At 37.2% G+C, this 15,951-nt stretch overlaps 1 protein-coding gene across 1 annotated transcript in view; it reads right to left on the minus strand.

Annotated features, from left to right (window-relative positions):
- Positions 1-15,658, minus strand: part of LOC146472218 (C-1-tetrahydrofolate synthase, cytoplasmic-like) — a 54,661-nt gene extending 39,003 nt beyond the window's left edge. Inside the window, exons 1-6 of the mRNA XM_085119606.1 lie at positions 15,528-15,658; positions 8,212-8,296; positions 3,284-3,343; positions 2,292-2,345; positions 1,758-1,894; positions 819-919 (exon numbers count right to left, since the gene is read on the minus strand). Coding sequence (XP_084975732.1) covers positions 819-919; positions 1,758-1,894; positions 2,292-2,345; positions 3,284-3,343; positions 8,212-8,296; positions 15,528-15,568 — 478 coding nt within the window. The 5' untranslated portion in view covers positions 15,569-15,658. The remainder of the gene's footprint in view (positions 1-818; positions 920-1,757; positions 1,895-2,291; positions 2,346-3,283; positions 3,344-8,211; positions 8,297-15,527) is intronic.
- Between the last annotated feature and the right edge of the window lie 293 nt (positions 15,659-15,951).

The following is a 15,951-nucleotide window of genomic DNA, read 5'->3' on the forward strand; positions in this document are numbered from 1 at the left end:
TTAGCGATTTTTTAGCGTCCGCCATCGTGTTGCATTTCTTTTTGACGCTATTTTTATTTTTCGCGCCAGGCCGCCAGTCGCCGATCCCTCTCTCCGCCGCTAACATTTTCACTTCCGTTTCAGATTTCTATTGTTGAGAACTAGCCAATCAAATCCTGTGTCCCCAGAGCCTCCTTTCCCTCGTGCGAAGGCCCCGCCGGCTAAGAGGGACAGGAGGCTCTGGGGACGAGAATGTGCGAAAACTTGAAAAACATAATATTTTTCAAGTTTTAATCCATTTCGACCTACTCTTTCTCTGGCCAGGCGCACTAATCAACAGTTTTATTTCACTGGGGTGATAATTTATAACAAAACTAGACAATTATTTTTTGTCTCTGTTGTCAGACAAACATTTTTGGGTTTTGAAATGACATAAAATTTTCGTGATACTTCCCCTTTAAGACCTTACGCATCCAAGATGCATATTGTGCATTTGTTTAGGCTTTTAAAAAGAATAGTGAACTTTTGTTTCAAAAAGTAGCAGGGCTATCATTAAGAGGCGGGGGCCGGGGATATCCCCCAGTTACTAAGAACGTGGCCCCCGGCTATTTTCATAGGAAAATAGAAGAAAAATAGAACCAAAAGAAATTCCTAGCTGTTTGATTCCCCGCCTACTTGTTGTATTTATCCAGAAACTTGAAATCTTAGTGACAGCCCTGAGTGGGCATCCATGAAACTTTTGTAAAGGCTGGGTACTCACCCAAAATATCCAAAACTAGTCTGAAAACACTTTACAACCTTAAAAAAAGTACAACCATGTTCTAATAAAATTGGTTTACCTGATTTCTTGATCAACTCCAGGCATCCTCTTGGAGTACAAGGCACAATGCAGTCATTCAATTCTCCTCGAGAAAGCTTCCCAGCATTTACATCATGTAGTCTAAGAAGGAGATACATCATTGTACAATAATTTACAATAGACAACTCTCATTTGGGTAGGGTTCTTACAATGCAGCTTAATTGAATTAGCTACAATGTATGCAGGTGCCATGAAAACTTGGGAACTACATTAATTTAATTACCAAATATCTTCATATTTATACTGTGAGAAATTTAGATGTCAAATTGCAAATTCTTGAGCAAACTTAGATGACAAATTTAAAGTCTAGACGTCACAGATGACATAACCTCTCTGAATCTGCCTTCTCCCCAAGATTTATCTGGAAATACCAGATACATGTATTTCATGGACAAGAGCTTCTTTAAAATAATTTGATTTTATAAACGATACACTAATTCATAAAGCAATCTTATGATACATGTTACTTACTGAGTGACAAGACAGTAGAATAATTTATCATTAGAGATTCAATTCAATATTCTCAGAAACCACACAACACTTTTAAAATTTGAAAACATGCTTCGACAGATAAAAAAGTGTGGTGTGGTTTCTTAGAATATCGACATATCTGCTACTATCCAGACCTTTAAGATTCAATTTACTTACGATAAAGGAAACCAAATGACAGCGGGTATTCTTGTGATATGTTATGGGGCGTAGGAGCTTATGAAAAAATGGCACTCAATACAAGGTGAGTGGTTGTTAAGGGACGTATTCATTGGAAGGAAAATTACAGAAAATGGAAAGAAAAAATGTCCAATGCCTCAGGCCATTTCTAATTTAAAATCAGTTATGCCCATTCCATGAAGGATGCTGGTTTCATTTGAAGGAGCTTGTCTAAGTCCACATGTTACTTATAACTAAACATTAACCTTACCCATCCACATCTTTTTCTGGTGCCACAGCATTTGTACAGATTCCAGGGTCAATAGGCTCTGTGGAGTCAGGTGGAAGCTGCACAATAATGCCATGGACTGTAGAATCCTTGTTCAGTTCATCCACCGCTTTCAGAACCTAATTCAAGGAGACAATAAAAAGAGGTTTATTACTGTGCGGCTGTAAAAACTATGAACACTTTGATTTGATTTTTGACAAGTCAATTGTGTAGATACCGAACAGATACATGTAAGAGATGAAACCACGACAAAAGTAAATACACATTTTAGTCTCAAAACCGTTCTCAATTTGTAATATAACCTGATCATGCTTTTTTTACATGATTGTCTTAAGTAAATAGTAAAACAGTAAAATTTACTTTTGTGCCCATTTAAATAATTATTATTCAAAAATATTTTAATGGGTACACAAAAGAAACTTACAAGTCAAAGAAATTTACTATTAAATGGTCCAATTCTTGTCTAACAGTAACATTGGTTACCATGGTAAAATAAAAAATCATCCTTTAACTTACATCTGCTTGTGTAGAGGTCCTTGACAACTTCACATGCCTTGCAGACATTCCAATCTGTTTAAGAAAACAAACAATCAAAGTAAAAACTATTGAACTGTCATGGATACAAAGTGCCTGTTGGACTGCATACTGCCATACATGAGAGCTCTACAGTCACTGCAGAAATTACAATATATGTATGAAACAACTTTTAGGTAATTTTTTTTTTAATGACTGTCTGCTCTTGTTGGTTGAAAGCCACAATTTTATAACACTATGGAGGTAAAGTAAAATTTTCCTCTGTAATTTTCTAATAAAAAAGGAAACAGAAAACATTTTAATTTGTTTTTCAGTCAAGCCAACTAAAGAAACACTCATGACAGAGATAGTAATAGTTTATAGTTATAGTTTATTAAAACCTCTCTTGCAGTATAAGAGCTGAATTATCGAGTACAATTTACAATCTTAAGGTGTTCAGGTGTTCAATCTTAAGATGTTCAGAGAGAAACAGCAGAGGGAATGTCGTGGTTCAAACATTTCCAAACCAGTTCGATTTTTACTTCCCTTTGTCTTGAATTATTAAGATGAACATTTGGTTTTGGTTTTATGACACTCGCATGAAAACTGTTCCATACATGTATATCTGACAGGTGTAAATTAATATCATCTTCTTTTAATTCCTGAGGGCATTATTTTATATCTTTAACTGCCATTCAGATCAAAAGGAGATGATAATTTGAGGGAAGAGTTATTACAGAGAAGTAAAGAACACAATAATACAAAAAAGCTTACAGTGTGACGCACCTTACCGTGGCCACACAACAAACTTTTTTACAAGTTAGCCAATCAGGATATGCGAATTTGATTAACTGTCATGCCTCGTTACAACGTCCAACAGGCAAGTGATACAACAACGAATTATCAAAAACATGTCGTTTTGTATTTTATGGCTAACTTGTAAACAAAAGTTTGTTGGGTGGCCACGGTAAGGCATGTTGCACTGTAATATCAACCTCTTCTGCAGCCTTGACTTTAGACTTGATGTAAACAGTTGAATCACTCCTGTCACCAATCTGATAAAATGTAATAATTAAAATTTACGCATTAGTATACAAGGCTGCTGCCAAACCGGAGCCCGGTAGCCTGGGGCACCTAAGAAAATGCTCTGGGCGCCTAAATGTTTTGCAGCAACACCTAACACTTCACATCTTGAGCTCCTAACTTCTTAGCTTTTGGCCTTGTGGGCTCCTTGAAATTTTTCTCAGGCAACGCAGCCTTGACCAGTATATACACTGTAGGTATTATTTCTCATTCATCATGCATGCACATCATACAGTTTGTAAAACTATTAATTGCTTCTGATCAGCAGCCAACACAGGTTGCAATTTAATTTTACCTTTCCTTCAATGTTAACATCATGGGTTTTTAGTCTGTTGTTCTTTAAGGCTATTGACCGCTCAATGGATTCAATATACTTTAATTTAATTATGACATATTGAGAATGAAAAAAATCTGAATATAAATGTGCATGGTCATAAGTCAAAGAGATATTCAAGTTTTTGTTAAAAAACTGATGAGGGGACGGGCAGTACCCTGACTAGGGCCCCCTCAGTAGTTTAGGCACTCTCTAGGTTGCGCGCGCCATTACAAACGAATACAGTCTACTCCCGATAACTCGAACTTTCAAGGGAAATAGGCCTTTTTCATGATGGCGTCATTTTACTACAACTACCAGAATTCATTTTGTTTTCCTTTTCAAATTCAAATTTTGAAATCCCAGTGGACAGCAAAGAACAATAGCTCTAATTAGCATGAGAAAACAAAATACAGCAGGATTCTGGTAGCTGTAGTAAAATGACGCCATAGTAAAAATCTCCTATTGAAAAAGGTTCGAGTTATCGGGAGTTCGAGTTATCGAGGGTAAAATTATATATTAAATGACCTGAAAGGAAAGGAAAATTGGTTCGAGTTAGCGGGAGGTTCGAGTTGGTGAGGGTTCGAGTTATCGGGAGTCGACTGTATGTTGGGAGTTTGATCAAAGTGAACAGTCTATCTAAGATTGTGACACAAAACCCTTTATGCTGTTGAGTCAGTGATGGAAAAGCATTTGAACACAATTATACAACAAACAGGAATGCCAAAGTCAATTTGTAAAGAACCTGCTATTGATGAACAACACTAAATGTGCCCTGTACTTTCTACCATTCAGTAACTGCTGGCAGAAAGTGAAGGAGTTAGCTCTACATGTTTGTTTGTTAGTTTGTTTTTTGTCGTATAATTTGTCTCACACACTGACTCAACTGCATCAAGGGTTTTGTGTCACTTCTTAGATACACTGTCCACAGTCCCCTATTTTTCCGTGGGATTTTCAAGACTCCTATGCTTCGATCAATCTCCCGCCATCTTTGTTTGTAACGGCGAGTGCAACCTGGGGAGAGTACCTAAACTACCGAGGGGGTCCTGGTCAGGGTACTCCCCCTCCCCTCAGTAGTTTAGACACTCTTTCCATGTTACTTAGTGGTCGCTTAATAGGGATATCAAATAATAGAAGAACTCTCATTGGGACTGGCAAAAGGTGGCTAATTTTAACAGGGGGTTTTATCAACAGTATTGCAGAAACAATGTTTCTGGAGTTTGATAACTGGCCTCTCAATAATAAGGGTGGCCGTTAAAGTGCATATGAAGTGAAATATAATTTATGGTTATTTTAAAGGGGAAGTATCATGGGGTTTTTCATATCTTTTGTTTAAAATGATGAAATATACCTTCAATCAGCTGCCAAATAATTCTAGAATGACGAGAGGAAAGAAATAATTTCAATTATTGAAAGAAATAACTCGTGATCTGTTCTAACGCATTTTGGAAACAAAAAATGCGAGAACTTGAAAAACATTAGATCTAACATTTTTCAAGTTTCAATCCATACCGGCCTACTCTGTCTCTGACCAGAGGCACTAATCAACAGTTTTATTGCACTGGGGGGATAATTAATTTTATAACAAACTTGACAATTATTTCGTTGTTTCTGTTGACAGACAAACATTTTTGGGTTTTGAAATGACAGCAAATTTGCATGATACTTCCCTTTTAAAGGCCTGCTAAAGAGAACAAGAGCAGTGTTTTCTTTTTTTGAATATTGTCTAGAGCTCGTTCCAGAGATATTCAAGTTTTTGTGCAAAAACTGATAACATCACAAATTATCTCAGTAAAAAGATGGATATATTCAGCACTGCCTTCTGTAAGTCCAAATTGCTCTTTGGCTTACGACCATGCACATTAACATTGATTTTTTTCTCAGTGACTGCAAAAAATTATTTACCTTCATTCTCATGTCATAATTAAATTAAAGTATATCGAATCCATTGAACAGTCAATAGTCTTCAAGAATAACAGACTAAAAACCCACGATGGAAAGTGGAATCCATTTCTCAAAACTTTGGGAGACTTCTTCATGAAATCTGCTTGAAATTTATGTAATATAACTTTTTGTGTGTCTTGAAGTGCAGTATTATAAAATGCATGTAAAGATAGACTAATAATTAATTGTTTAATAATGTATGTAAGTATAATTATTGTTGTTAGGAATGTCTGCCAGTAGTGTTAATATGAATAGATGTAATACATTTAACCCATTGACTCCTACACTGGCCAAAACTGGCTGTGCCTTGCGCATGCCCCGCGTGTGAAACTCCATATCTTCTCTCTTCCCTCCTGGGGTTTTTTCGTCCTGAAAAGGTCACAATAGCTAGAGGAATGATAAACCAATCAGAATCTGTCTTTTGTGCACATTTTTAGGCATTTTAGGGGGTAGGGGAAAGGATCCTTCTGAACCTACCGCATGGAGCGGAGCAAAATTACAAAATGGTGCAGCGCGTGAATCGGTCCTGAAGTTTCAAGACATGTTTTTTTCATCTTTTAAAGCAAGTACATCTTTTTTTAAGCTCACAATGGAAAGGAATAACCGTGAACAATAATCTACTGCCAAAAAAGAGGACTTGGAGGCCTTAAAAAACAGTGAAAAGCCGTTTCGCGTTGTGATCTCTTCAACTTCCACACCGCTACCGAAACATGGCTCAAAAATTAAAACCGAACCTTGGGCTTCAAATGGACTTTATAAGACCAGGACAATGGCAACAACACGGTAAATTATTTTTTCCGATGTTGAATTGATTTGCCTCTGTAACTTCTGTAATTTTCATCGCAAACGTGCCCGAATTTACTGCGAGTGATCGCTTTGAACAAACACGGAGTGTCTTCAAATTTAACATGCGTGTTTGCATGCACGCAAAAAAACTGAAAGTTTTTTGCCTCTAATAGCAAATGTATTGTTCATTTCAATAAAATATTTTGTTGATTTTTGTGTCTTTGTAAATTCAAACAGTCGAACCTCCCTTTGCGACCACCTCTCGTAAGCAACCACCTCCCATTAGCGACTACTTTTCCAAAATACCAACAGTTTTCAAGTCAAATCACTATAGATGGAACCTCTCGTAGGCGACCACCTCTCGTAAGCGACCACTTTTAGAGGTGATTGTCTAAAATTTTCAATTGTTTTTAATCTCCCGTAGGCGATCACTTGACACACAATCTGCTGTTTCTCTCACGGGCGGAAATTGCAAAATGTGTCGCTGTAATATATTGGCCCATATCTTTACAGCAGACGCCGTATTGAAATCTCACAGCCGGAGCTACCGGAAGTATCTCCCGAAATAGCTTAGCATTGAAACAATTGATAACATACACATGCACTGTAGTGTACACTGAAATAAACCTTAATCAGGTTGAATCCCTTGTAGGAAAGAAACTTTCTTATCTTGTAAATAGCACGCTATACATGCATGACCGGTGATGACTCTCTCAACCTTGCATAAGTCAACAGAAAAACTGGCGATAAAGAACGACAATTGGATTATCTAACAAACAAACAAACGCGAAAGTTGTATATGTTTTAAGCTTGAAATTTAACATTGCAAAAGTGCCGTTCACTGTTTGCTTCTAGATCAGGCAGTCTAGAGAAAAGTTATTACTTTGGGATTCGATAAGCACTTGCAAAAGGGTTTGGTCGGCCGCAATTACCATTTGCAAGTTACCGGAAATTTAGACCCCCTGTGGTCTGACCTCTGGTAAGCGACCACCTCCGGTAAGCGACCACATATCCTTGACATTATGGGTGGTCGCTTACGGGAGGTTCGACTGTATATGCGTTTGAGAAGTGACAGATGCGTAATCAAGGACAATTTGCATAAGCGGGTTGAAATTTGATATGCCAAAGGTTTTCATCAACATGCCGTGAATTTTAGCAATTTTTGCATTCAAGTGTGTTTTTCGGCAAATGATTAATAGGTAACCATATTATTTTACGTCAGAAAACATTTGTTTATCATTCCAGTTTAATATGCAGTTTATTTTGGAAGCCAACAATATTTATTTATCTACTGCGCATTTTAGTGAGTTAAACCGCTGTAGGAAAAAGTTAATTTCTGCGAAACCTATGGAAACACGACAGGAGTCAAAGGGTTAAGAGTAATAATTAATATATTGTTTAGTAATGTATGGAAGTATAATTATTGTTGTTAGGTATGTCTGCCAGTAGTGTTAATATGAATAGATGTAATACATTTAAGTATACATGTACCATGCAAATATGTTCCCTTTTAAAATATGCAACAAAAAAAACAAACAACATTAATTAATATAAAAAGAATATCCAAGAAATATTGGAGTGATGCTGCTCAAACTTGGCACTCTTAACAGGGGATTGACTACAGGTAAATTAGTAGTGAATAAACTTTTATTACATGTACATGTACATTGATAACCAGTCTCTATGCCAAAATAGATTTTTTTGGTTGAATTTTGATTTCTACATGTAGGTCAGAAAGGGCACATATGATATCGTTGTACAAAACCCTTCATTCTACTGTGGTGTTTATACATGTACCTGAACAATGGCAAGTCCAGGTTTAAACCCTTCATTTTCAGCTCTGATGGCTTCAACATCTGCTTTGAGCTTCTGACGAATCTCACTAGGTAAAATAAAATGATTAAAAATTAAGTCAACCTTTTCAGCCTTACTCATGTATCATGCACTTTACTTTTGGGAATAGTTGCAAAAAAAAAAATGCTGACAGATTTCCACGGACCATAAAAGATAGCGCGACGAGCATGGCTGCCGAATATTTGTGTGTTGCAAGGCTCCACGGCCTTTTTTAATTTTTGAGCGTAGCCTTTTAATGGAAAAGACAAATATATCATCAAAGCGCACTAGATCTGAGAGAAGTAGTACAAGTTCCACAGAATCGAGTTCACCGAAAGATAAACGTTCCAAAACTAAGAAAAGCGACCTTGGAAGGTGTGAAATTGAAGTCCCTGAGATTGAAGAAGAAACGGTTCGCGATATGACAAACACACCGGATAACCAGGACATTAAACCAGTACTGGATATGATTCTAAAGAAACTAGAGAAACTGGATGCCATTGAGCTATCTTTGAGGGACATTTCTTCTAGACTTGCCAGGACAGAAACGACTGTGGAGAAATTGGAAAGTGAGACACGCATGATGGATTCGAAGATTGACACAATGGACGCTGGGCTCACTAATTTAAATGACGAAGTATCCGCGCTGCGAGGTAAACTCACGGAAAAGGAAAAGCAGGTCAATGAGCTACACATGAAGCATCTCTATCTTGAATCGTACAGTCGGAGTGAAAACCTGAAGTTCTTTGGCATTCCAGAGAAAGAAGTCAACGCTGTAGAAGGCGGTGAAGCCCTTGACACAAGGACGGTCCTAAACCATTTTTTGGAAATGGCGCTCGGCTTCCATGACCCAAGTAACACTATAGAGATCCAGCGCGTACACCGGGTCGGTAAGTCCATCAATGGTAAACCCAGGCCAATTCTTGCACGCTTTTTGTGGTTCCAAGATCGAGAAAGAATTCTCAGCCAAGGCTTCAAACTAAAAGACACTGAATATATGATACTTCAAGATTTGCCACAAGAAATAATCAAGAAGAGGTGCAACAAGATGCCAAAGCTCAAAGAGGCCAAGGAGAAAGGGCTAGGGGTATCCTTTAGTAAATCAGAACCCGACAAGCTAATAATTAACGGAAAGGTTGTTTCATAAACTTTGAACTGTTTATTGTTTGAATATTATGCCATTTGGAATTATTCTTTAGATAAGCTGCGTTTCAGTTTACTCTATTATAATACTATAATAAGGTGCAGTGGAGCCTTTGCCGGCCTTGCTGATTAAGCGGCCAAGACTGGTCAGGCTTTCTTATTCGATACGAGTTCCACTCTCAAGGGCAGCACTCGGGATATTTTTCCTTGTTGCCCTCTTAAATTTAAATTTAAATTTTGTTTCCTTGTGCAATTCTTTACGTATGTACTTGTTTCTGTTTGCGTTTTTTACACGGAATGCCCGCAGGGCATGACGTGTCTAGGTTTCGGTCGGGTATCTTTTTCTTCATCGGTGTCATAAATGTGCACATTAATTTATGCATTAAACTCTGTCCTCCCCTAGTAAGGATATATTGTTCTGATTGTCTTCAACAGAAGCGGTCCAATCAAAATCTATTTTTCAGGCACATATCACGAGAGAGGGGACCCACTCATCACTTCTGTGTGACGTCAAATCATCATTTGATTTATTCATTAAAACTAGATTAAATTCTTCCCTCTCCCAGAAGGGATCTATTGTTTTGATTGTCTTGAACAAAAGCGGCCCAATCAAACTCCATTATCTGCGCGTATATCACGAGGGAGGGGACCCACTCATCTCTACTTGTGTGACGTCAAAGCAAATCATCATTTGGAAAAGTTGTTTTCGTTCAATGGCGGCCACATGTCTGAATTTAAGACTCCGGATCTGCCGTTTTCAGAGAGAAAACCAACCTTTTTCAAGCAGTAAATCGAAAAAATAACTTCTAGGTAGTACTCGACAGTTGAAACGGCGGAAATTGGGAGAGTTCACAGCAAAGAAAATCCGCTTTAAAAAACAGATCGAATGATCAACGCGAAGGATTAGAGCTAGAGGAGGCCAGACCAGTTCAGCGGGGTCATGACGTTATTGCATAGTTATTTCTGGTATGATTTCTAGTAACACAACGATAAGTATCACGCAATATATCTGAATAAAACCATTCAGACAATTATTTCAATGGCCAAGGGAGGATATTTTTTAAATATCTGCGAAACATACAATGGGGAATAATTGGGGCTACATTAAGCATTCCGTGTAATGCCATTAGAGGGGCATCTTGTTTTCTCTTGTTTTCGCTGATGGCTATTTGGACGCGTCAAAATCTGATTTACATCCTCAATTCTTAGTTGTCATTGTTACTTCATTAGTATTTTTTAAACAAAACTGTATTTTTTTGTTCAGCTTTTTCCATTGTACTATTGTCTTCTTCTCTCAGTCACATGGGGCCTAGCAATGTTAATTTTAAATTATTGTCCTTAAATGTTCGAGGGATTCGTACCTTTGAAAAGCGGAAAGCCATATTCAATTGGCTCAGTAAATCTGGCGCGGATATGTTTCTTGCAGGAAACTTATAGTACTCGTGACGTGGAAAATATTTGGAGGAAACAGTGGAGGGGAGATTTGTTTTTTTCTCATGGAACATGCCAAAGCAAAGGAGTTTTGGTGCTTGTAAAGAACAATTTCGATTTTAATTTGCAAACAATTAAGACAGACCCTGAAGGCCGTTTCATTATGTTGGACGCAATTATACAGGATTCGCGTTATTGTCTTCTGAATATTTACGCTCCAAATAAGTGCAGCGAGCAAATTCAATATTTTCAAAATATTTCAGAAGAAATTAAGTCTTTGACAGCAGAGTGTGATTCATCTCTCATTGTTGGAGGCGATTTTAACGTAATTCTTGACGAGGTTTTAGACGGGCGGGGAGGGAACAAGAAGAGGAAAGAGTCCGCTAAATTTGTCGAAGAAATGTGTGTAGAACATGACTTAGATATTTGGCGCATTCGCAATCCTACAGATACAAGGTTTACATGGCGCCAAAAAACACCAATTATCCAAAGACGTCTAGATTACTGGCTGGTCAGCGATTGTCTGCAAGTGGACATTGATACCGTCGATATTATAACGGCAATAAAATCAGATCATTCCGCAACAACACTTCGTATGAATAGTTTGGATGAAAGTCTGCGAGGACCTTCCTTCTGGAAATTTAACTCCAATTTAGTGAATGATTCAGATTACTGTCAACTAATTAGCGCAAATTATAATGTTTGGTTAGAGGAATTTAAGGAGGTTTTGGATAAAGGAGTTCTGTGGGATTTAGTTAAATATAGAATACGTCAGTGTACTATTGAGTATCGTAAAAGTAAAGCTCGCGAAAGAAAAGCAAAATTGCAAGAGGTTGAGGAATGTATAAAAGAATGCTCTCATAAATGTGACAAGGACCCCTCCTCACAAAATTTGGAGGAACTGGAATCTCTAGAAGCAGAATATGAGAACTTGTACGACTTTATTACACAGGGAGCTATCATACGCTCTCGTGCGACTTGGTACGAAATGGGTGAGAGGAACAATAAATACTTTCTCAATCTTGAAAATTCTAACAAAAAGAAAACCAGCGTAAGAAAGGTTTTTACAAGTGAGGGATCATTGACACACGACCCCCAAAAAATTATGAATGAATTAGAGTCTTATTACTCGGGAGTCTTTATGATGGAAATAGTTGTGCAAACTCGGATACCATATCTACATTTACTAGCAAATCAAATCAAATTCCAAAATTACCTGAAAATCTGAGAAATATTTGTGAAGGAAAACTAGGATATGGAGAGTGCTATAATGTGTTAAAGTCTTTCCAAAAGAATAAATCTCCAGGAAATGACGGTTTAACTGTAGAGTTCTATATTGCCTTTTGGCCTCTTATTGGAGCATTGCTAGTCGATAGTTTAAATTATGCATTTGAGTATGGAGAACTTTCTAATTCACAGAAACAGGCTATTATAACCTTAATTGAAAAGAAAGGGAAGGATAAAAGATTGATAAAGAACTGGCGTCCAATATCTCTTATATAAATGTGGATGCGAAAATAGCGTCAAAAGCTCTAGCAAAACGTTTGGAAAAGACTCTTCCTGAAATTATTCACTACAATCAGAATTAAGGAAGAACGATTTTCGATGCAATCAGAACGATAGAAGATGTAATAGAGCATACTAAACAGAAAGGCTTGTCTGGAATTTTAGTAGCCGTTGACTTTGAGAAAGCTTTTGATACTCTTAACTTCAATTATTTAATAAGAATATTACACGAATTTAATTTCGGACCTAGTTTTATCCAGTGGATACGCGTGCTGTATAAAAATGCCTCAAGTTGTGTGATGAACAATGGTTTTTCCAACAGGGCCTTTCTCATTAGGAAGAGGGGTAAGACAAGGTGACCCTCTCTCTCCTTATCTTTTTATAATCGCATTAGAGGTCTTGGCGATTAGGATAAGAAACGACGATTCTATTCAAGGCTTTAAAATTGGTGAAGTTAATGAAAGCTCAACTTATTTGCTGACGATATGACATGTTTTCTGAAAGACAAAGGGTCTTATACCAGCCTATTTCGCCTCCTCGACGACTTTGGAGAGTGCTCGGGGTTGAAAGTAAATCATGAGAAGACAGAAGCCTTAGCCTTTGGTGACAGTTCTATATGGAAAGATTTATCTAACATGCACAACCTTCGCAATGTTATAAAAATTCTTGGAATCTATTTCGGTGGTAACGATAAAGAAAGGGACGACTTAAATTTTAGGGAAACTTTAAAGTCGATAAAGAAATCTTTAAATCTATGGAAATGGAGAGGTTTGACACTTTTAGGGAGGATACAGATTGTTAAAACCTTCGCGATTCCCAAATTTATGTTCAGGGCATCAGCCATACCTATTTCTAAAGAACTTATAAAGAATGCGAATTCCATTTTCTTCAATTTCATCTGGAATGGCAAAGATAAAGTTAAAAGAAATGTTCTCACCTCCACCATTGAGAGTGGTGGCTTAAACATGTTCGATATTGACTCAATGATTCGTACAAAACATGTTTCCTGTTTAAAGAAATATTTGGAAGATTATCCTAGTCCTTGGAAGTTCTTCCTCGATGAACATCTGTTATCTGTGGGTGGTAAATTTGTACTTCATTGCAATTTCGATACTACCAAGTTAAGAGTAACATTGCCGCCCTTCTATGAAAAGTGCTTCGATTCCTGGTCTGATATGAACAACAATACACCACTTTCGTTTCAAGAGGTTGCGAATCAAATTGTATGGAACAATAAGTTTCTTTGTGTTGACAAAAAATCGTTTTTTAGAAGGGATCTTTTTACCATTGGGCTATTGAAATTAGGGGATTTAATCTCGGGTAACAGTACAGCATTTAGCTTTACGAATCTACTGCTCAATCCTGAGCAACGTTTTTTTGTGATGAGTATCATTGACTCCATCCCAGTTCATTGGCGCACGATAATAAAAGAAGCTTCATTTCTACCAATAGTTTTTCCAGTTCCAGATGTTCCCACCATCACTGTTGATGGAAGTTCTTTAAAATTTTTTTATGTCTCTTCTAAACAAATTTACCGCCAGTTCCAGGCGAAGAAGCAGGAAGTGCCTACTGCTCAAAAGAAATTGTCTGATAAATACCCACACTCTGCTGTCGATTGGGAGAAGGTCTATTCTTTATCCTTCTGCTCGTCCATGGACTCTAAATTAAGAGAATTTCAGTACAAAGTTCTAAATCGAATTGTTTTTACAAATGAAAAGCTCTTTCGGTTTGGCATTACGCAATCACCGCTATGTACTTTCTGCCAAAAAGAGGACGAATCCATCGAGCACCTACTCTTTTCCTGTAAGGAGTCCTGTGAATTTTGGAAACATGTCTTGTCCTGGCTCCGAGATAAGGATATCTACGTTGGCGAATTAAAGGAAGTTGATCTAATTTTTGGGAAATTCGACATTCAGGACGATTTTACTTTAATCAATCACATTCTCTTGTTGGGTAAATACTATATTTATTCTCGGAAATGCCAAAACGCCAAGCCTTCCTTAAAAGGGTTCATTGCCAAAACGAAGAGAGTTTATTCTATTGAGCTCCATATTGCCAGGAAAAGAGATAAATTAACTTATCATTTAAAAAAATGGAAAAAGTTAATCAGTGTTATGGGTAGTTGATCAATGCTCTAATTGAAGTACAAGCAATCGTAATTGTACCTATTAGGTTTTTTTTTGCCTCCAAGTAGCCTTCCGTAGGTGTGTGTGTGAGAGAGAGAGAGAGAGAGAGGAAGAGTGAGTGAGAGAGCGAGAGAGAGTGTGTTTTGACAGTGCATGTAAATTGTAATCTTTTAACTTTCCTTGGCTGTACATATAATACTGTTTGTATGTTTGTTTTACTTTGCATATATACATATGTATTATCACTCATCAAATACAAATGTAAAAAAAAAAATACTTAAATGAAAGGAATGTTAACATGACGTAGAATTGAAATAAAGTTGAGTATTAAAAAATAGATAAATAAAAAAATAAATAAAAGATAGCGCGACAGTTTCAACCTTCAGAAAACTTTATCTTGATGTCAATTTGCTGGGTTACTTTAGTTAAAATTAAATCAAATGTAGAAACTTTTCTGTTAAGGAGCTACTGTTATTCTGAATTTGTGTTTCCTGAGTGAAAATTTACAAGTAAGTCTGACTTTAGCCTGCATGTATTTTCGGGGGGGATGATTCCCAGGAACAAGACTAATACAACAAGACAGCAGTGACAGTTGGCAGGTACAGTCGACTCCCGATAACTCAAACCTTCAAGGGAGATTCCATTGCAATAATAATTACTATCATTTAAGCTTATATGGCGCACACATATCCAGAGTCCAAGGCGCTACATAATCAAATAACAAGTTAGTCAAGAGTATATATAAAAAATTAAGATCAGAATTCAGAGTTCTGAAAGTTCTGATCTCACCAGATCGAAATTCACCTCAACTGAAACTAACTTTGACGAAATAAGAATTCTACTTTGTGAAATGGCAAATCAAGAAAAACTGTACGTGTACATTGTAAGGCTTCGACACGATGGAGCTGCACGTGTATATAAATTTGAAACGTCTTCGAATGCACTAAAACCACTTTATTACTGCACGAAATAAAAACAGGGAGAGCTTTTGGGGGTAAATCACGGTAAACAGTTATAAGGAAGATGAAAATCAGAGTATAGAACTATTGTCAAGTTAAGTTAGACGTACATTACCTCGCAACTTCTTTCCCAAGGAGTAACTTAGCCTCCGCCATGTTGATTCAACAACTTCCAATGTTGTCCCACAATGCAACTGATCAAAGCAAACTGGAAATTCAGGATTGGACACTTGTCCACATTCTTTTAAATCCGGTTTTATTGTAGCCAGCTTTCAGTCGGTGAATTGCGAAACGAGATGAGAAATCCCATGTAAATGTAATCAATTTTCAGCTCGGGCTGAAAAGTGAACTGGCACCCCGGGACTAGCACTTGGTGTTGCGAGACATATGCTTGCATAAGTAAGTGATAGGATTGTAACGATGTCAGGCGCAGTTCCACTGGTTTACGGATATCGGTCAGATTTCTCATTATAAATATATATTTTTTTAAAATTAAACTAAATTTCCAAGTTGAAATCTCGAAAAGGGTTTGGACAATT

Source organism: Pavona decussata, unplaced genomic scaffold, assembly GCF_977016875.1.
Source record: "Pavona decussata unplaced genomic scaffold, jaPavDecu1.1 SCAFFOLD_100, whole genome shotgun sequence".
Classification (NCBI taxonomy): Eukaryota; Metazoa; Cnidaria; class Anthozoa; order Scleractinia; family Agariciidae; genus Pavona; species Pavona decussata.